Source organism: Scatophagus argus, chromosome 4, assembly GCF_020382885.2.
Source record: "Scatophagus argus isolate fScaArg1 chromosome 4, fScaArg1.pri, whole genome shotgun sequence".
Taxonomy (NCBI): Eukaryota; Metazoa; Chordata; class Actinopteri; family Scatophagidae; genus Scatophagus; species Scatophagus argus.
In genome coordinates this window covers 5,943,272-5,964,825 of record NC_058496.1, presented here as the reverse complement: position 1 = coordinate 5,964,825, position 21,554 = coordinate 5,943,272, and the positions used below count along the sequence as shown (strand labels likewise).

Below are 21,554 nucleotides of genomic sequence, written 5' to 3'. Positions count from 1 at the left end.
TCACACATCAATCTACATGTTAATCTACATGTTATTTTAAGCTGTCACATTTTGAAAATTTAATTCATTTTTTGGATTTGGTTAAAATGCAAACTTTCTGTCATTAAAAATACATTCACAAGGCAGGGAGCCATATTAAGTTCTAATATCACACAACAACAGTCAATCCACTGAAAGGACACTGCTGATCTTTTGGTTGCAATCTAAATGTCTAATTTAATGCTTAAAAACTGAGCAGAGATTATGAACACTTTGTTAGGGCAAACCTTATGTCTGAACCAAACAGAGTGGAGCTTTTAATACAATCTCACCATAATGTGTGCACAGTATATACTGGAGAACACCTCTGACAGATGCCAAGGGTAAATGCAAATGCTGGGATTCACTTTGTGTTCTCTGTGTTTAGAGAGAGAGACAGAGAGGGAGAGATTAAAAGGGGGGGGCTGGACAGAACACAATAACAGCAAATATTTAAGAGAAAAACAAAGGGTAAAAGGGGCGATCTCCCACTAATGTCTATCTCTTTCTCTCTACATTGTTCATCTAACTTTGTGAGAGTTAGCTGGCACGGCTCCACTTGGAGACAAACAGTCCTTCCTAGCAGCAGCCACGGCCATTTGGCTCCACTACGTTGGAGCTATTCCACTTCCCGCAAGGGCAAAGTAGTTTGTGAAGCAAAAGTTTAACTACTTCACCCACTCAATACTCGGGGGCTCACATAGACGATCAGGCAGAAATATATGCACACCCTTCGCTGGTCAGGAATGTGTGGAAATCTGTGTAATGAGGCTGCTTGAGATTACTCAGCCAGCCACCATTACATTACATTACCACAGCGTGTCAGGAGAGATTTGAAGGCAGACAGACTAAGTGGAACTCTAAAGGTGAGGTGCTGTAACCAGTGGCACTCAAACTGAAACGACTTGAAATGATAAGTGTTTTACACCTCTTACACTGGAACTTAGCACAGAAAGGCGGTAAAATGGATGCAGCAGAGGGTCAGTTGATATTGCAGCTACGGATGAAAATTTCTTAGAAATGAATCTACAAAATGAAACGTAGAGCAACTTGTACATCTTTGGCCAAAAAAAAGCCTTTGTGAAACTGCCAGTATGCTGAGACAGAACTGGAAATATACCAAAAGTTAAGCCAGGGTGCAAAAACAAGTGATATAAAAACCAGCATATGTTTGTCATTTGTGCCTCAGTACTCATTCCAACACCTTCGCTAATTTAGTTTTTGCTGTACACTGAAATTCTGATATCTCAAAAAGTGAACTGTACATCTATCTCAGCCAACAACTTGTTGTCTGAGTAAACAAACTTGTTTACTGGGGCTCTTTTGGCCTAAAAGGAAGCCTAGCAGATTTATCTGTACAAAAAAAAGAAAATCAACAATTTATTATTGTCTAATCTGCATTTTATTTGCCATTAAAGTACAAATAAAACTGCCCTTTAATGCACTTGATGTTGAAAGGTATACAAATTAACACTTTTAATTAAGTAGAACACAACAGAACAGAGAATAGTGTGGCTATAAATGTACAGAAAAAAAAAGTTTGTCAAACAACAGTCACTGCTTGTTAAATAACTTCACAAGCAAAATGTAGAAGTAACTATGAGTGCTGTTGATACATATTCCACACTATCAACTGCACTCTTTGTCAATCCCTCATTGTCATTCTCCATTCCCTTAGGGCTTAAATAATGGGAAGGCTGTTTTCCTCTCACGTCTAATCATCTAATTTCGGCCTTTATAGTGTTTCCTTCCTCACACAGAAGCTTGTTCCAGCTCAGTCTCTCTCATAACTAAGCTGATTGGACCAAATCAAAACTGAAATCAAATTAAGGCCCATTGTCAGCGAGCGTGGCTCCGTCATCGACATTAAAAGAGGACCACACGGAAGAGATAACACGAAGCTCAAAGTCGGTGGTTTGACACGAGAGAGAATAACAGAGCTGGGTGGGTGATGGTGTTTCTTAATCAAAATAACAATATAAGAATCATCACCTGCACTTGAATGACTGTATGCAATAAATACAGATGCCATAATGTGCTTAATTAATGCAGCCATTTCAAATGTGCTTTAAAAGCAGAACAGCTTTCAAAAAGATTTTAAAGGTACATTTTGACATCTACAAGATAATTCAAGCTTTCAGGATTTATTTTTCTGATCATAAAATCTTTTCAATTATGGCATGTGGTAGCAGAAAGGTTTTTTTAAGAGGGTCATGATGTGCTCTTTGAATGGACTCAGCTGAACACACTGAGTTTTGGTCCAGCAGATGTCTCAGGGTGATTGGACAGCAGTAAGGCAGGCGTCAGAAGACACTGGGTGATAATTTAGCCCTGCCCTGCAGTGACATGATAATAACGCACTCATATCCTGCTGTGATTCTCCTGATCGGCTGACAGTCAAGCACAAAAGAGCCTGAATTCATTAGTAATGGGGAGGTGCATTTGCAGTCCTGTTCAATGTACAAAAAAAAAGATATCTCTGGTTAAATCTTCACAGAAAACAAATATAATAAATTCACAAAAACTATTGGAGGGAAAAAATTGTAGCCTCCTGCTTTGAATGAGAGTTTTCACTTCATTTCATGGCCCGACTTGCTCTTCTAACATTATAATAAATATTCCATACTGGTAAATAATAGATGAGTCAATAACACTCTATCAGTTTCAACCTTGCCCTCATTACTCATTACACACTCACATACTCAAATGTGCTATATCCAAGCCATACCTCTAAGCAATTAGTTGCTCTAAAATATCAGGGGGCTAGTTATTCAGGCATGTATTTCATATTTTTATTGGTTTATTCAGAGCACTCCATGCAGGCCAAGCTACAGCAAACACAGTCTCAGCAAATCCCCAAGCTCCTCTGCAGTCAGCAAAGTAATTGGGGAGGGAGTCCCAAAGGGTCCTCGCACACTGCTGAACCCTTTGCTACCGACAAGTTGAAATGGCAATGGAGGTAGATAGGAGTCCGTGTTAGTGTGCAAAAGTGTTTGTGTGTGTGTGTGTGTGTGTGTGTGTGTGTGGAGGATATAAGTGCAGGAGGCGGCTTGAATATTTTGTGTGAATAGGCCCGCAGTCTTTAGAGACTCACTAGTTGGCTGGGAAACCATCTGGTTCTCTAACCCCCCAGCTGCATCGCCCATGGTTCCCCATTTCTATGGAGATGTAAAATTCTGCTCATTGGGGGGTGGGGATGTGGGGGCTGTACGGATGCCAATTCAAGCCCCCACTGCTCAAAAGTAGTTAATTAACTCTATTATCTCTCACACAGAGAGAAATTTCCTTTGTATGTAATTCTACCATTCATCACAATCCAGCTATTCTATTCTAAAGCTTTGCCAACTATCAGCTTGTGAATGTGGGATAAAAAGCCCCATAAGTGAATCCATAACATTGATTAAGCTCAAATACAGAAAATGGTTTCAAGCTAATTTCAGAATTTGAGACCAAATTTAAGAATTCACCTTTAAACCATAAGCTTTGTCTGCAATTGCAAATTCGCTCATAAGATTCGGAGATTAAATCAATTTTGTTTGAAGTAAACTGATTTTCTAAAGCATTGTACCTCACATGTTCGTGAAATATGTTTATCCAGTTCCCAGTTACAACTCGTATTACAGCTGTCTGCCACAAGGGAGAAGATCTGTTTGTGTGTTTTCAAAACAGATTAAGCATATAATGAGATCCACTCATATTTGCAATTATCAAATAAAGCCAAAAGCAAAACATATACAGAAATAAAAAACAAGATTTTAATTTGCAACAACAGCCTGTCAGTTTTGTACACTGACTGTGTGCACTGCGACAAAGTGATCATATCCTGAGGTGATGATAAAACGAAGGTGGGTTGCACTGCTTCCATTTAGCTGAAAGAGAAAAACGAAGACAAGTAGTTGTTTTATCTGTTAATTCTATTCATTCATACGCTCTTCATAATTTCAGTTTTGTTTTTCGACTCACTGAAATTGCGTTTGACTGAAGATGTCCCTCTGTATGTTCAAATTCTGTAAAACAATCGGCTTGTTAATCTCACTTTCAATTCTTTGGTATTAAACTCTGTGTGAAGAGATACTACAGATGAATGGCCCCCTTACCTTTCTCTGTAACGGACTCAAATTGCGAAGCATGTTGTGAAGTATTCTTTTCTATCTTTACATGCTTGACTGCAAAAGAAAAAAAAAACAGTCTAGATAAACCAGATATCGATAAATGTATCATAAGTAAAATCTCATAAATATTTGGTCCGGCACTGATGCCTTGGAACACATTTTGACAATGAGCATGTTAAATGTGTTGAATGTGAGAAAATTAAATTTCATGCCATTCTAGCAGCATGGATGGTTGGTCCACCACTCAGGTCCCAAGTGAAAATATCTTAACAACTACTGGCTGAACTGCCGTGAAATTTTGTTCAGACATTCATGGTTCCCGTATGCTGATTCCTAATGACTTTGGTGATCATTTTCTCATGGGGTTAACATTTGTGGGGTGTAAGTAAAGTAAGTAAGTAAAATGTCTCAACAACTGTCAGATGGATTTCCATCTGACAGTTCCATCCCCTCTCAGGATAAACTAGAATCACTTTGCTGATCACCTGACTTACCATCTTGTACCACCATCAGCTCAAAGTTCAGGTGTGTCCAATAGTTTGGTTTATGACCAAATAACAATAAAACTGAGGACTTTTCCACTGACCTCAGCAGCACTTTTTGCTCATTGCTGATCAGGAAATATTTGCAAACCAAAATACTAAATTAGTCCTGGGCTTAAGGCTGCAGACTCAGCCTTAACAAACTGTACACATTTATCAGGTGACCCATAGGGGCTTCACAAATCAACTGCTTTCCAGGAAGACAACACTACTGCAGTTTCCTATAAATGTTCCGATAAGAGAGAAAAATTATATTGTAGGGATATTGTAACACAACATATCTCATGAGAGCAGCAAAGCTTATTAAAGCTAAAATCATCCATCTTTACTCACAAGTTTATGCAGATGTGCATAAACTACAGGTTCTGAACTTCTTTTTAAACACAAAAATATGAAATTACAGGTAAGTCCATATCATGCATCCCTAGTCTTAACAAAGTCTCAAAATACTTCTTCTGCAGTAACGTTGCGTGCAGCACCATCACAGTTTACATACCGTTGTAGCTGTCTACTGTCACAGCAGAAATCTTCGTGGGTTCAGCAAAGCGGATGATAAACTCTTGAGGAAACATCCCGGTGGACATCCAAAACGTTTTGGCGTTACTGAGCGACGGGGACAAACAATCAGCAATAATGTTAGCATTGATCCGACGGTTTTGAGTTCACTAGCAGTGAACAAAGTGCACATCTAGCATAACCCAACTTTCAGTGTAGCGACTTTAAAGCTGGCAAAACCATCATTTCAGTAACAACTAACTAAAACTAGCTAACACTCACCCGTCAATGATGTTTTCCGGTGGGTGATTCTCATCGCTGGACGCAGCGACGACAACTTTTGCACCTAAAGAACTGAGAGAAGAATCGATCATCTTCAGTGACTCACTCGGCAAAGTTGTTCGGTGGAGGGAAACAACACTAGTTCCGACAATAAACCGCAGCAATCTGTTTTCATTGGGAGTCTAGGAGAAGTCGCCAACTAGCTACCGTCGTTGCCAAGCCAACCACCGCGTCGCTAAATATATACGTCATCACCACAACAGCGCGTCACAATTTTCGACGCACGTTGCTCGTTTAGTTGTTTAGCGATTAGCAGTTAGCCGTGAAAATTACATATATTCACATGGCGAATGGATGCGAGGAAGTGTTGTTCACACGCGGAACCGGACAGGTTGGTTATAATACACCACTGAGCACAATATAACAAAACGTGAAACTCTGAAGGCCGTTGTAGTCAGGTTAAAATGGTGAGCTTGGAAGCTACAAATCCAACGCTGAGTTCGGCCAAGATGGGTAACAAAAAGGAAAGGGTCTGAAAACAGTCAATCAGTGTGCCTGACGTGTTTCATTATTAAATATATTGTAACACAACGTCTTGGTCAAACATCAAATGAGTTAGTTTTAGCTGCATAAGGATGTTGCACTTTGACTTCCTGTAGTATCCTTCCAGCAGTGCAGGGGATGCCGACATGCCACCTCAGATGTCACGTCAAAATCTTTCATCTGCAGAGACTCTAAATGTGTCCTTCTGTTTCCCAGAGTGATGATTCGGATATATGGGATGACACCGCATTAATAAAAGCTTACGACAAGGCAGTGGCATCATTCAAGGTAAAATAAGTGGCTGTGGTCATTGTTATATACACGAGAACACTTTCTGCGTCTTTTTGCCACTTATGTCCCTACTTTGTGTGCCAGACTGCCCTGAAGGGCGAAGAAGAGCCGGAAGCCTCCAAGAAAAACCAACCAGGAAAAAAACGCAAGAACAACAAAAAGAACCAGAGCAGGAAAAGGACCAACGCACCGCCAGAGAAAGAGGTGTGTAACTGCACAGTAAACTAAAGCACAGATTAATATAAAGGAAGGAGGGTTAGAGTTCAGTCACTTTATAGTCAGTTCAATGACAGCAGTGAAATCAGCATCAAAGGTGTAAAGTCAATTCTTCTTTTCCTGTTAGCTGAATTAGTATTTTGTTCACTTCCAGATTTGGTTTACATCAGATCAGGAGACAACCAAAACAGTATGGCTTCACTCAGATTTAAATTACACTGTTATGTTGTGTCACAGTGGCAGGTTGGCGACTCATGCAGCGCGTACTGGTCAGAGGATGGCCAACTCTATGCAGCCACCATCTCCTCCATAGACAAGAAGAGGGGCACTTGTATTGTTGTTTATACAGATTACGGCAACGAGGAGGAGCAGAACCTTGAAGACTTGATTTCAGAGATTTCTGAAGGTGATGAGGATACAAATAGCAAGGTACAGCAAAAAAAATAATTATGAAATACAGTTTAGTTAGTATATTGTATTAGATTTTATTTATTTTTATCTTCTTATCTGTTTATTTACAGCTAAATATTTTGGTGGTGTTTTTATATTCCTGGTTTTGGTGTTCCTATCAAATGCAAAAGAAATTATGACATGTCCACAGAGCAGAATTTCATAGCATGATTGAAATTTCTTACTGTAAAAAGTGTAAAAGCTTTTGATGTGAGTCGGTAAGTATGGAAGGAAAATGACTTCTTTCCAGGCTGAACTTTTCCATTTTCATTATTGATAATGCAGTTCTTTCACACATGCTTTTTAATTTGTGCATGGCTCACCAACTTCGCATTTTGCTTTTCACTGTGAAGGGGAGCTAAGTCAGTCAGTTTTGATTTTAAAAAATAAGACTCCCTCTCTCTGTCTGAACAACTCAAACCTGGTAAAATTTCTGTAACGTTAAGTGAAGAAAGGCAGCATCGTTCCCTGATACAGTTTACACAAGGTTGTCTTTCACTCTGCAGATATGCCAACCAGAATTGAGAAATGAGACTAAAGACTAAACAAAGCCAAGTTACCTTTGACATATAATGTATGTTGTTTATTTTTATATGGCTATTATAGACTGAATTGAATGAATTTCTAAATGATTTCTGTTGAGGTAAAGTGAGGTAAATGTACTTTACTCTATTTGATCTTAATCAAATGATAACTGGCAAGTTGATAGCTCACACCATAATCAATCTGCTAATGAAGTTGGGATCAGTAAAGCACTTGCATCGTATATGAATAATTCAGATTTATTTGATCAGATTCAGTGTTTGTTTGGTCCCGTTTTTCCCATTTGTTCCAAAAACAAACTCAAATGTATTTCAAGGCTAAAGCAATATGTCTGTGCTCTGAAGGTAAATGAGGCAGAATCATCAACAGAGGAGAGTGACAGGTCAACCACACCAAACCAACACAAACAACAGCCCCACAGTAAACCTCAAAAGCCCAAGACCCACAAAGAAGGTCCTCCTATGTGGGCTCCTGGTTTCCCTGGGTTTCCTCCAGGTCCACCTCCCATGCATGCCTTCAGGCAGGTAAGAAGAAAGACTTTGTATCTTTCCTCATTAGTCAGTGAACAAATTGTAATAGACTGTTTTCATACATGTTATTATTGCTCAAGATTAAAATGTGAAGATCAAGTATTAAAAGAACCTCAGGCTTTTTAAATTCAGTGAAAAGAAGTGTTCACAATCTGAACAATGAAACTAGAATGTGTCGATTTAGCTCTGGGGTATGGGATTAGATCTCAATCAACTGAACTGCCATGTTTGTTAACAGGTTTGAACTCTGTAAAAAACACGAAAAAGTCATAAAACGAGGAATAGGAATGTGTGTTTTAAAATAATATGTATTACCTTAAGCCTTCCTTGCAGGTCGCACATGATATACATAGATGGAAGGTACTGAGATTACAAGAACTGAGTGACGCCAGACCACAGTTATTTTATGAAAAGTAGAGTTTGCTGAGTGTTTTTTCAGCCATCATTGTTTTCAAGTAGAACAATCTGGGGAATCATCAGTGTGCCCTTTTCTTCTGTCTTTTGTGTCCTCTACCAGGGTGGAAGCAGACGATCTGGTGGCCGTGGTCCTGTACCTCCTCCCTGGCCTCCCATGATGCATTTTGGTCCACCGGTGAGTTGAAATCTATCAAGTCTGGTCAAAATTATTTCTATAGCACAAAACAACATGAGCTGACCAAAGTGAGCCGAGGAGACAACAAAATCATTCATATATTCAAGCAGAGTTCAGGATAAAGAATCTCTGAATGATAAGACAGGTTTTTACTTTTGCCAAGACTCGCTGTTGGAAAATGCAGCTTCCCACTACTAAATGTGTCTGTAAGGCTGAAATCTAGAAAAATCATCCCAAGCTTTTGGTTTTTTTTTGCATGGGGTTTCCTAAAGGATGGGCCTTGCACACAGAAGGAGAACCACCTCACTTCTCAGTCTGTTTAGCATTCAGTCTTTAATGTCCTGGAACCAATGACCACAGGCTATGGCACTTCAGCAGGAGATGTAACTGGGTAACGTTTGCAAAGCCATTGACTGGTCGTTACACTAATCACAACAGCTACAACCGCTGAGTTTTTATTTGAGCAATGGGGTTTGCAGTGTACATGTAAGAAGCACAGAATGACTCACACAGCTGGTAAACTGAGGGACAACTGTTAAATTGGCATTTCAGTGATGGACAACAAATATTGTCAGCTCTCTGCATCTACACTGTGATCACTCTCTCTGTCCTGTTGGTGCCTCTGCCTCAGATGATCCCCCCACCTCCACCGATGAGCCCAGACATGGTGGATGACGAGGCTTTGGGCAGTGTGCTCATCTCCTGGTACATGAGTGGATATCACACAGGATACTATTTGGTATGTGCACAAATGCTAATTGAGTTATTATGGGCTGTAAAGGGGGATCTTCAAGCTTTTATTTGCAGGTTCAGTCTCTTGAATTATGTGGCAAAGAGCAGTGGGTGTATATGATAATGTGGATGCTGTTTTGCCTTTTTGGTGAAGTTACTTCATTTTTGCTGGCATGTCTTTTAACAAGAAGAGTCTTTTCATCAAATCTCTTTCGCTTCACAGTGAGTCCTTGAGAATGAGAATTTTTTTTTCCAAAGGTGAGCTGTCTTAACATCACATTTGTTTGTTTGGTTTTTTTTTTCCCCAGGGGTTGAAACAAGGACGCAAAGAAGCTGCCAACTGGACAAAACTGCACCACAAATGACATTATCAAGTCAAGATTTCATGGTTTAAGTTGCACGGGGGATCACGCGGAGCAGCTGCCAGCCTCCCAGTTGTGCCTGTTGTGTGTACAGCTTGTAACAGAAATGTTATAAATGAAATGTGCAGGCTGTGAACAGAACATTCGGTGGACTTGGAGGAGAGTTTTGTATTCTTTGTAAATAGATTAAATAAAGGGTTTCAGATCACAGTAACTCACTCAATATCTTGTTATTATTGGCCTGTGGGATAAACGCCCTGCTATAAAATGGCCAATTATTGGACAGTAGATGTGTGTAATTACAGAAATTAGAAATATTTTATTTTGCCAATTACTGAAAAAGGGAAGTTTTTGCTGAGACCCAATAATGACCAGTACTCACCTATCACCTGTTCCGTCTTATATTACAGTTGCTAATTAAAATGGATTTTAAAGGGCTGAATGTAATATACCAATACAAAATAGTTCATAATTTTGAAGTAGGGGGAAATATTGCATGTTTTTCAAATATTTGTTTTCGGCCCCTCCACCAAGCAAACTGCTTCATGAAAACCAAAGAGTTCACCAAACAGGACAGGGATAACACAGTTAGTGAAGTATAAAGCAGGTTTAGATAAGGAAGAAATATGCATGGATTTGAAATTCCACTTGAACAGAATTAAATCCATCACTGGAGAATGAAAAGAACATAATGCAACAGCAGATCAACTATCTGAAGGCCATCGACCTAAATGGATGGTCTGTGCATGCACAGTGTTAATCAGAAGCAACCAAGAGGCCAGAGGTAACTGGACAACCTGTAAGGAATCAGTCTGCAGAACAGCTCTGGCACTCTACAAGTCTGTCCTTTTCGGAAATATTGCAAAAAGAAAACCTGTTTGGTCACCACAAGCCATTTGTGAGACACAACAGCACACACATGAAGATGTGTGTGTGTTGTAAACCCAAAGCTGCACTTTACTCTGAGTGCATCCGCTCAGTGGCACGCCTTGGTGGTGGCATCATACTGTTGGGATGCTTTTCCTCAGCAGGTACTGGGAACACTGGTCAGGACTGAGGGCAAGACGAATGAATTCAAAAACAGGACCATTCTGGAAGATCTAGGCATTTAGGCAAAGGATGTTAATGTCTTAGAACGGTCCAGTCAAAGCCCAGACCTCAATCCAATTGAGAATCTGTGGCCAGACTTGAAAACTGCTGCCTAGTCTCCATCCAATCTGACTGAGCTTGAGTTATTTTGCCAAGAAAGAATGGGCACAAATTGCAATCTCTACTTTTGCAAAGCTGGTAGAGACATCCCCAAAGCTTTGCAGCAAAAGATGGTTCTACCAAGTATTGCCTCAGGGAGGGGTGAAGACCTGTCCATCTAACAGATGTTAGGCGGGGTGCATTTTGTTACAATTATTGTTTGTGTCACAAGAAACTATTTTGCACCTTCAAAGAACTAGGCAGGTTGTGTTCATCAAGTGGTAAAAACGCACAGTAAAATGTGGTTATAATGCTGCAAATCATGGAAAAGTCCAAGGGGTTGAATATTTATGCGAGGTATGTGACACACTCAGTGATATGTGGTTGTAATGGCAAGTATTGTCCAGCAGAAGTCAGACTAGTCCAATGTGTCCGCGTCATGGGAAAATGTGGCATGAATACATAATAGCTGGGGTTCCAACCTGTGCAGAATAACAGCCACGCAGAGAGAGAAACACTCTCCATGTCTAATGGTGTTCTTCTGTGCACTTGTGTCTCTTGGCATGCTAAGAAGCTGATTTTGAGCCAGACTTGAGTCCTGCTTTATTCCCTCTGGTGCTTTCCACACTGTTAATTCAGAAAATCGTTTCAGTGTATGCCTCGCATTTGGACTCTTTGTTTTCCCCGAGGTGTTCGCTCATTCGCCACCCAACATAAAATCGCATCCATCATAATGTCTTTCAGCTCACTTGAGATGGATGTATATTTCAGAGTGGTAGTAGACGTGGATTCAGCTACAGACAGTATGACGCATTGGACCAGTTGTGCAGCCAAAGACTGATTCTTAAAGTTATTGAGACATTAAATTCATGGGAAGATATTTTACACTGTTGACACTTGACAGTCTCATACTTGATACTTTATAGTTTAAATTTTACAAACACTAGGTATGAACTTTTTTTAAAAAAAATAATTGATAATATCTGATTGTCTAATAGTGTACTGCTTTGTTTCCTCTTCTTTCCTTTTTTTTGTTTTTTAACCTTGTCTTGGTTCATTTTATGTAATGACAGAGATTAGGGAGTAATGAAGTACAACCATAGCCATAATCACAAAAAATAATATAGAAACAGACATCTCTGCCTTGTAATATGAAGCAAATTCTAGCAAATTCTTTTCTTCATTTACTTATTTCCATGTAACCCTGAACATTGCTGGGCGGAGGGACATTTGCTCAGTTCTCTTCTCATTTTCTCTACTTGTTCTAGCTATCCTCTTCATCCATCTCTCCTCCTCACTCTTGTCTTCTCACCTTTTCATCCTCAGGTTTCTCATCTTCTCTGCTCTCCAGGCATGTCTCCTCCAGTCATCTCACTCCAGATCTCTTCTAACCATTCATAAAATTATCGTGCTCATGACACTTTACAAAGACTATCACCGTCAACACTGATGGAGCCTGCATAACAGTCTTATTGCATTCTAGTTTTCCACTTACACTTCCACTCCAGTACACTTGAATGGAGCACGGAGGGTATTTTGAGTATATTCAGTTAATGGGGGGATGTTCCCCATATTACATAATTGCTGCCCTGGTATATGGTGTGCTTTTGTGGCAATTAAAGCCTGAGGTCCATTACTGCATTGATAACTTTGTGTCCGCACATCGGATATTGATGTTTCCTGCACTGTCCTTAAAACCAATCCAGGAATGTTTGAGGTTTAATACTGTGAGAACAGTAGAGGCAGCAGGGCAATGGCTGCAAACACTGTATGCAAGTGTATATTTAGAATATAGAAAAACACATGTAATTACAGTGGGAGCAGCCACAATCATTCTGCTCAGCCTGTACTGCCTTCATTCCATGAAAAGGAAGCCAAACTGATTTCCCATATTTCCTACAGTGGTGATTTGCTGCCTGCTTACACCCACTCCTCTAGTGGACAATTGATCTTATGCTGTATGTTTGTGTGAAGGTGATAGAAAAACAGTGCAGGATTTTGTGATAAGATGTAACAGTGTGATTGCCTCCTGTTTTTTATACCATGTGATCTTCCTCCAGCTGCTCCATAGCCATTGCTTTCTGAGTGAAGAGCGGCCCCTTTGTTTGTGTGCTGACTGTGGTTGGCATTTTATAGCCCACTGTGACTGTGCCAATGTTGACTGCTGCATTTGATTCCTACTCTCGCTGTCTCTTTTGTTTTTGCCCGTTTGTGAGCACTTGTGTGGGAAAAAAGAGAGAAATTGGGAGAGAAATGAGTGACGACAACGGGAGAAATTGTAGTTTGTGGGATTTACAAATAGAATATGCACTATAAACGAGGAGTGATAAAGCAGACCTATCTTCCCCCAACAGATGGGTTTAAAATCTGCCACGGCAAAGCCTGCACATAAGTCCTTTGCTTGCCTGACTCTGCAGCAAACTGAGCTGCCCAAAGGGCTCGGTGGAGCCCAGTGAGGAGTTAAAAGGGGGTCAGACCTATCTTGGGAAAGCACTGTTCCCCTCTGTGACTGTCTACCCCCTACTGACCAGAGTGGCATGAGGCATGTAAACATAATCTGCATTTCACAAAGACCCTTCTAGGAAAAACAGACAGACATCCAAGTGAGATCACATTGCTGCATGAATTACAGCGCCTTCAGCTATTTACTCAGGCTCCCGACATCAACAAACATCCTACTTTTAAATAAGACTTTGGGGAGGGAGATTAGAGTTGCAGGGGCTGCACAAACCCCATTCCCTTTTTCCATAGAGGCCGAGCACCTCGCTGAAGAACTCCAGTCATCATTGCATGTATCAGATTGTGGTTGGAAATGCCATTCACCCCACAGAGGTGACCGGTTTCTAGTGTTATGTGAGACAGGAAAGGATAAAACTGAACTGTTTGGTTTAATTGGTAAAAGTTTGGTCTGTGCTAACTCACTGGATTAAAGTGTAAGCAAGTGTTTGTGTCACAGTAAGCACAGTGCACCAAACTGTTAAAACACAGCCTGGGAAATGCAACACTATTTTTTATTCTCTGCCAAAGAACACAAACAAATGTGTGCAAACAAACACTAAATTTAGATTTTATGATTGGCAGACACACAGAACATTCCGGCATCAAGGTGGTTTATGATTTAGAGAAAAATGAACCAAACATGCTCACCATCTCCACATGACAACATGAGTCCAGAAAGTGGATTTTCACAGATAATTTCCTGTTCAGAGTTAATGAAAGCAGTCATGTTTTCAATAGAATCACTGCGAACAATGGCTGCCAGTTACACAAACCCTGATGTAGATTTTACCTTAATGCACTGACTTTTTTAACATATGTATGACTTTGGGGTCACTTCTGATTCTTCTCTCTTTTAACAGCTCGCACTTTGCTTGGATATTTTCAGGTGATACAGAAGGTCATGGCTGCCGTTATATGCAGTGTCTGAATGTGCAAAAAATGGATCAATAGAGCTTTGGCATCTTGCCACAGAAAAGCTGTTGTAATATCAACACTGAACTGCTCAAGGTATCACTGAAAGTGGGAGAAAGAAAAGAATTCTGACACTGAAGGATTTCAAGCAGCACATACAAAGTGTCAGTAAGTACAAGGCTGTGTGTGGGGATATGTTATGATTAGTGCTTCAAACCTAAAGAATGTACAGCCAAGGACATGCCCGCCATGAGACAAAAGATCTTGAGTTGGATGTGAGCGGCAGGATAAAATGTCCCTTCTTACGGGGACTGTTCCAAGACGCATCACGACTTCCCTCCAGCCCGATGTCGCTCTCTGTGTGGATGTGACCTCTGCCGCAGTGATACTGATCCTCGATGACTTTCTGACCTCTCAAAATTCCACTCACAGCAGGTCCGGTAAAATCCTGGTGCCGCCACAGACTGGGACTCACATTCCTGCTGGATCTTCATGCTCTGTTGCAGATGCTCATAAATAAAACGTTGTAGGCAAAGCCCATAACCACCAGCTTTACAGCCTCCTAAGTAGGCTGCTTTATTGATATTAAGGAGGCTACAGAGAAGCAAAGTGAAACATACTGAGCATTTGAAAAGCTCTTCTCTAAGCTGATGCACAATACATGGTCAAACATCTCTCAAACCCACATGAATTCTCATGAAGACCTCAAGCTTTCTGACAATATCAACCCTGCTAAGTCAGTAGAGGACATCTCATTGTTTTCATTTGACTGAGCCCCGAAAATGCCATCTGTTTGAATGTCAGCCAACATAACAGCTTTTCTATGTTAAGTTCCTTTCATGCATACATTTTAGCTCATTTGAACCACAACATACAAAAGACTAAGTACAGTGATTTTTTCCCCCTCATAATGTGGGGTCTCACTTTGAAACTTGCTACTTAAAGGAAGTTTTAATGACAACTCTGGCGTGCTGGAGGTTAAATGTATGTTCTGACAAAAAATACATAAAGATCAGTGAAAAAAAGACAGCTTTAAAGACGGAATAAAGACATATATACTTAGTCTAAGTCTGAGTTTCTACATGTAGGCTTTTGAAAACAAAAATGTGTATTTTGAAAGTTATATACCAGCATACGCTCACGTGGTTTTGTTGAATGACTTGCACGAACAGGCCTACGGGGATATGAGCTGGTTCAGTAGTAAATCTCAGCATAGTGCACGACATTCATGGCCGGTAGAGGTCTCCGGAAACAGGACGGGGCAAAGTTAGGTCTCAGCTGCACCACATGGGGTGTCATCGTGTCACTGTTGGACGCACCAGTGGCAGTGTTTGGAAAGGTAGAAAGTGAGCTGCGAGGGAAGACTCAGAAAATCAGTGTGTTTTTTCTCCCTCGACTGCTTTTGGATGTGCTTCAGTCTTGGCTCCCCACATCTGAAGAAACGACAGTATTTGATTCGGGGCTTCCCTAAATCTCCTGGGAGTTTTCTCCAGTGGGGGCCGCGTTTTGTGCCGCCTGGATCTGCGCTGGGCTGTTTGGCACTTTCCGAAGCGATTCCTCCTCCCTTCTGCGCTCACTTGAAGTTGGTTTTATACGGTCTGCACAGGACTATCTGTGAAGTTGCCAGGAAGCGGAGACGATGTTTTGCCGAAATCAAACAGCGAGAGCCACCGTTGCCCGCGGCTCTGCCCTTGAAATGGAGATACGACGAGGGAAGTTCAGAAAGAGCGTTTTCCTGGACACATCACAGGTAGACTCTGATTGTCCGCCAGTTATCACCACACACACACGCTATGGGGGATGCTCTGTTTACAACTCTGACTGATCTCTCTCCCCCCCTGCAAACCAACTCATTTGGCACACGTTTAATCTTGTTCTGAAGGCATTCGAGTGTGCGCTTTTCCTTTTCCTCGTACGGCATTTTAATTGCGTTGAACTGGTGGAGCTGAGCTGTTGAGTTCAGGTCGACAAAGTACTTAATTGCTGCATTTTCCCAGTACGTTTCATTTTACTCGACCCTAAACAAAAAACAATAATATTCCTACATGTCCTGTTCATTAAGAGCTGACCTCACCTTGTTAAACTGTTCTCAGACACTTTCCTCTAATAACAATGCAACATTTCCAAACTTCTTCTCTGTAAAGCTCATGGCTTTCAACCTCTTGGCTCTCCTTTTTAAAAACTTTATTCTAGTCTTTTGGACTAGAATCACTTAATCTAATCAGCCAGGATTAACTTCTCAAATAAACAGAAGGAATCATAGCACTTCAGCTTAGAATAAAATACTCTTGTTCAGCTGTTATTCAAATTCGGGTTCCAGGGACCCCTAGGGGTTCTTGAGGGAGTCCCATAGGGTCCCCAGCAAAAGGGAGAAGAAGCCTAATTTATTTTCACTGTAACTCCATCAGTAAGTAACACTGACAGAATATGTGGCTATTTTGGCCATGGGTTTCATACACTTTCTCTAATAAGGCAAATTGGAGGGGACACTCTGGAAGAAAATCTGATTAAATGGGGTCTAATTTGTGTTAGTTTAGGGGTCTTTGACATGAAAAAGTCTGGGAACCAGTGCTGTGGTACGGAGCTCCAATTACTGGCCAATGTTTGTGTCTTGTTATTACTGGAGAGCCTAAATCTTTCTAAGTATAACACACTCATCAACTCTCTTATTCACATATCACATGTCGGTGCACCGTCTGACTTCCGCAGAAGTAGAATATGTTCTGTTGCCGCCACCATACCAGATGAAATGACTTGGGTTTCGTACTTGTTTGCTGTAGATAAGACACTAGTGACAGCGAAGACAGCAGCTCATGGGTTCCCAGTTTTCTTCGGATAAGTCAGCAATTTCCGACAAGTCCAAAGAGAATGTGTGCTTGCATGTGTTCGCTTTGGACTGCAGTGTGTGTGCACAGTCACCTGTGAGGGAGCAGTCAAAAAAAAGAAAATTTGCTGTGGCCAAAAGTTGTGAACTGGGTCAGAGCTGTTGCCTGTGCATCCCTCTCAGCTGTTTATCGCTGGATTAGAGCTTCTACTCTTCATGCATGTTTTCCTCTTCCTCACTGCAAAACTCCCATGTCAACAGCTGCTTCATATTAGCCACCGTTTGTCAAGCGAGAACACAGACGCGACTTCCAATCTAACCTCTAATTATTTTTACTCACGGGCCACTTTAATACTGTTTTGATGGAAAGTCCTTCCTCTGTCCGCCCCCCCCCCCTTCTTTCTTTCTCTCTCTGACAAACCTGCACACTTGTTTCACTATTTGGTTATTCGGTCAGAAACATCTTCCTGTGCCTTAGTGATGTCTGTGCCTGTTAAATTATAACTAAATAAGTATTTTAGATGTACCCGATTTGGTAATAATAGACAGACGTTAAAAAGAGGGATGAGTGTGTGTGTGTGTGTGTGTGTGTGTGAGAGAAAGGGAGTAAGACAGGGGAGGACTCAATGGTAAGAGGATACTTAAGGAATGTTAATGGTGCAATTCGACGAATAGAAAAGATGGGGTATTGATCCTGTCTCTCTCCTTCCATCTCTGAAACTCCTCTGCTGTTTTCACAATGTCTACGGGCGTGTGCACGCATACACATTGTCAGCTTATGCGTATTAGTTGTTTATGATTCATGTCACAGGAAACCACCACCAAACCTCGAGGAGCCAGGCACACGCCGTTGCATTGATCTGCAGTCAGAATTAGCCCGATTTGGTGTCAGAGCAGTGACTGAGTTCATATCTGACACGGGGGCTGGTGACGGCCAATAAGACATAACACTTCCTGGATGTGCGGTGATGTCAGTGTGGTTAAGTTTGTTCAGTTTGTCGGGGCAGAAGTAAATGATGTCATGCGTTTTTGGGGTTTATTTTGAGATGGTGTGAGTTTATGATTGTCTTACAGAGCGAATAAGCAGTGAAAGAAGTTTTCTTCAGAGGCATTCTGATGATAGATGAGCAGAGGCGTGCCAGTTATTTATTTATTTTTTTTATTCATGTATTTACATGGCCAGCGGGGTCGGCTGAGGGTTGGATGAGGAGAGAGCAGGATGGAAAGAAGAGGACTGCTCATTAAAATCAAATGAAAAGGGGGTATAAAGAGACAGAGCAGGCATATGCCGAAGCATCACGTTCATCTTTAGATGAAGCCTCACAGATATTCCACCCCCTAACTCCCATTACTTTCCCCTGTTTAGTCTCTGTATTTGTTATTTGTCAGGGTAAAGACTTCCTTTCCTTTCACAACAACAATCACTGCTTCCTTAACTCTGTAATCTGCTCTCCGCTGGTTCTCATAGAAGATTAATTTGTGTCTCTGCCTTTGTTGCCAATGCTAATGATCCTCTTTCAGAGACTGGGACTTTCCTTCAGCTCCATGTGTTAGGACTCACTCAGTGCCATAGTGGAACCAGTCTGTGGCATTTCAATGAAGCGAGCTACCTCAGTGTGAAAGCCCTCTCTTTTTGCCATGCCAGCGGATGTCATGTTTGTGTGTGTGTGTGTGTGTTTGTTCATTTGTGCCAACATTTGAGCCTCTTATTTAAATGTGTTTGTCTGGAATTTCTGTCAATGACACGTTATCAGAGAATGAAAGGCTCAATGTTCAAACCGCTAATAAAAAAGGACTCCTTTGTTGGACTGAAACCAAAGTCAGTATGAGTTTGTTTTGCACACTTCCGTGGAAATGTTTATTCTGTAGAGAAATGATACCAGTTCAGACTCTCCTTACATGCCCCAAATCTGAATTCTTACATTAGGCCACAATGACAGCAGTAAATGCATGAAACTTTTAGTATACTTTAAATGGGAGTTTAAAAAAAACAGTGAGTTTGAGTGTGTGTGTGTGTGTGTGTGTTAACATGCTTGTAGGCAAATGCCAAGAGCATGTTTTTGTAGGACTAAATGACTGCTATTATTTATGTGGAGAGTGCAGATCCAGACTCTGGGGATGTCTGTGGGCTATGTGCCTAATTATGGCACTAAGTTATGTAAATAACAGATTTAAAATGTTTAAAATATTACCAGGCAACCAGTTAGGCATCTCACGATATCCTTTGTGAGATATTGTTTCCATCCAAATATAATACAAATGTCTCAGAACTATCAAGAGAAGTCCTGTCAGTCCACCTTGCTGTGTGCCGCGTCCCCTGAGGTCCGGTGGCGGTGAATCACTCTGCTGTGTGCCTATGAAAAAAAAAAAGATGGTAATACGGTCAGGGAGTCGAAGCAGAATGAACGATTACATGATCATACCGCACGTGTCCAGAAATCCATTCTGCAGCCATCCTGTCCATCCTCTGCTTGCTGCTCTGGGTGGGAGGAGAGAAGACATCTGCTTTGTACGTCCCTCCTCTCTGATCCACAAGGCCACCAGTGTGTCTGTGCACTCTGCTCGGTCTCGGCCCTCGACGGTTCTGCTGTTTCAGCTGAAGCCACTCAGGCATGCAGTGGGAGCCTTGGCTGTGGCGTAGTTATTATTTTGGAAGTGGGGATGGAATGTCCTCTGTTTCAATTCTCCAGCTCCGCATTATGTTTAACTCAAGGATGGTCGTCTCTACTGCCACACTGCTGTGGCTACCACCAGCTATGCTTAGCCAGGAAGTGGTTAGACGTGCATGTGACGACACACCCATCCACCCACACTCTCTCCCAGCCCTCAGGAGTGTATGGCATGGTCTGGAAGTCTGCCATTTGTGTTGAGTAAAAAGCTTTAACAGCTTTTGGGCTGTGGTTTGGTGCTCTGCCCTTCTCCACCCTGTAGATCCACACACTCTCACCAGTAAGTATCCAAATTGAACAGCGGCTTTAAAATTGTGAAATTTTGGATACTATGGGTGTTCCTTTTGCTCAGCATATATTCACCCACCCTAAAAAGAATGTGCTGTCACACCAGCAGCGCAGTACCTCCTAACTTGAAATTTGCATAATGTGATGCAGTGTTTTTTATGTAAAGTCATACATTTGCAGAAGAAGTTTATATCAGAACTTCTTTCATCCACACTTTTCAGGTATGAGAAATATTTTGTTTTTATCAGTGAAAACTGATGTGTTGAGGTGTTACCCCCCCCCCACAGGTGTGAGATATTGTGTGACTGATATGTTTTCTTCAGATGCTTGCTATATGGTTTATAGTTCACAGAGGCAGCCTTTCAGTGCGGCTTCTGCTAGTGTTAAATGTGGCCTGGCAGAAGACTGAGATGAACTAAGCCTGTTTATGTAAGCACATGTTTGCTTCCCAATGTACGCAGAGGGAGAGAGGTTGTTTAGATGTTGCCAGGATGATGCTTTTGCCAGCAGAGAGAAAGCACCTTACACCATGAACTCACAGAGAAAAGAGTCGTTTTCAGGGAATGCCAAACACCCCCCCCAAAAGTCTCTTTCTCAAGGCAGCTCTGTGTACCCGCAGAACAATGGGCTATCGCTGCACAGTAGCCCAAAACCAAGCCCTGTGCAGGGGCATGAAATGCTCAGGGCTCTTAAGAGTGGATGTTTTCTACCAGATTTCTTGAACAACTACAGTATCAGAGTTGCCAAGACTGGTCTACATAGAGTTCTGTGAGAGAGTTATGATATGATATTTATAGCCCAATCTTCCAAATTAGAGTGGGACTACCCAGTAGAGCTTAAATCTCTATGAACTCTGACATGTGTGTGCGTGTGTGTGTGTGTGTGTACATGCGCCTTCAGGGCTTTCTGGATTTTTGAACACTGCATGGGGTGCAGGGGATGATGCCAGATGCCAGGGAAAAGTTTATCCTTCCTCCTCGAGCACTGGAGCGTTCTGCTCGGAGGCTTTCTTGGTATGTTGAGATATTTTAGCTAGCAAATGTTTAACTTTTTTTTCATTACCCAGGCTTTGTGTACACATCATTGTGGGGCACTGTTCCCACTCAGCCTTTGAGTGCTCGGACAAATGAAAAATTGTTTAATCTCGGTTTCTTCAAGCTGTGAGTAAAATTCAGCCAATGTCCCACTATTGTTCCCATGGTAATGAATGGACTGTTTGCCTAATAAGTTTGGTGAACGAGAGAACAAAGCTTCATTGTTCCAATAAAATATTTAATAAAGATACTTGCCTCTTTCACTGTTACACTCACATACACACATTCGCTATCTTTTTAACGCAACAAAGCAAGGTTATGTTTATTATTTGACACAATAGACATGTTGTTTGTGGGGAATTTTCACACATCAAATGTAATTCACATAACGTCCTTTCGGGGATGATCTCTTTCAGCCTCCAGTCTGTTCAT

General features: G+C 41.4%; 3 protein-coding genes across 4 annotated transcripts in view; 2 read left to right on the top strand and 1 right to left on the bottom strand.

Annotated features, from left to right (window-relative positions):
- Positions 1-3,751: 3,751 nt before the first annotated feature.
- Positions 3,752-5,684, bottom strand: hspb11 (heat shock protein family B (small) member 11). The gene is made up of 5 exons (XM_046387097.1): positions 5,450-5,684; positions 5,169-5,275; positions 4,116-4,184; positions 3,982-4,025; positions 3,752-3,887 (listed from the first exon to the last, which is right to left on the bottom strand). The coding sequence occupies exons 1-5, from the start codon at positions 5,539-5,541 to the stop codon at positions 3,795-3,797; spliced, it is 405 nt and encodes a 134-aa protein (XP_046243053.1). The 5' UTR covers positions 5,542-5,684; the 3' UTR covers positions 3,752-3,794.
- On the top strand, positions 5,680-9,922 carry smn1 (survival of motor neuron 1, telomeric). The gene is made up of 8 exons (XM_046387096.1): positions 5,680-5,840; positions 6,209-6,280; positions 6,368-6,487; positions 6,737-6,928; positions 7,837-8,016; positions 8,540-8,614; positions 9,246-9,353; positions 9,655-9,922. The coding sequence occupies exons 1-8, from the start codon at positions 5,793-5,795 to the stop codon at positions 9,709-9,711; spliced, it is 852 nt and encodes a 283-aa protein (XP_046243052.1). The 5' UTR covers positions 5,680-5,792; the 3' UTR covers positions 9,712-9,922.
- A 5,461-nt stretch (positions 9,923-15,383) lies between these two features.
- Positions 15,384-21,554, top strand: part of rtkna (rhotekin a) — a 54,515-nt gene continuing 48,344 nt past the window's right edge. Inside the window, exon 1 of one of the 2 annotated variants that reach the window (XM_046387087.1) lies at positions 15,384-16,057. In XM_046387087.1, coding sequence (XP_046243043.1) covers positions 15,947-16,057 — 111 coding nt within the window. In that variant the 5' untranslated portion in view covers positions 15,384-15,946. The remainder of the gene's footprint in view (positions 16,058-21,554) is intronic. The other variant, XM_046387084.1, reaches the window with a different exon arrangement.

Bases quoted from the DNA above. Each gene is read 5' to 3' on its own strand.
- hspb11 (XM_046387097.1), bottom strand. From the start codon at position 5,541: ATGATCGATTCTTCTCTCAGTTCTTTAGGTGCAAAAGTTGTCGTCGCT. The intron at 5,276-5,449 runs GTGAGTGTTAGC...CCCGTCGCTCAG, and splicing joins CCGGAAAACATCATTGACGG to TAACGCCAAAACGTTTTGGA. The intron at 3,888-3,981 runs GTGAGTCGAAAA...TTTCTCTTTCAG, and splicing joins TTCAGTCAAACGCAATTTCA to CTAAATGGAAGCAGTGCAAC.
- smn1 (XM_046387096.1), top strand. From the start codon at position 5,793: ATGGCGAATGGATGCGAGGAAGTGTTGTTCACACGCGGAACCGGACAG. The intron at 8,017-8,539 runs GTAAGAAGAAAG...GTCCTCTACCAG, and splicing joins CCATGCATGCCTTCAGGCAG to GGTGGAAGCAGACGATCTGG. The intron at 8,615-9,245 runs GTGAGTTGAAAT...CCTCTGCCTCAG, and splicing joins TGATGCATTTTGGTCCACCG to ATGATCCCCCCACCTCCACC.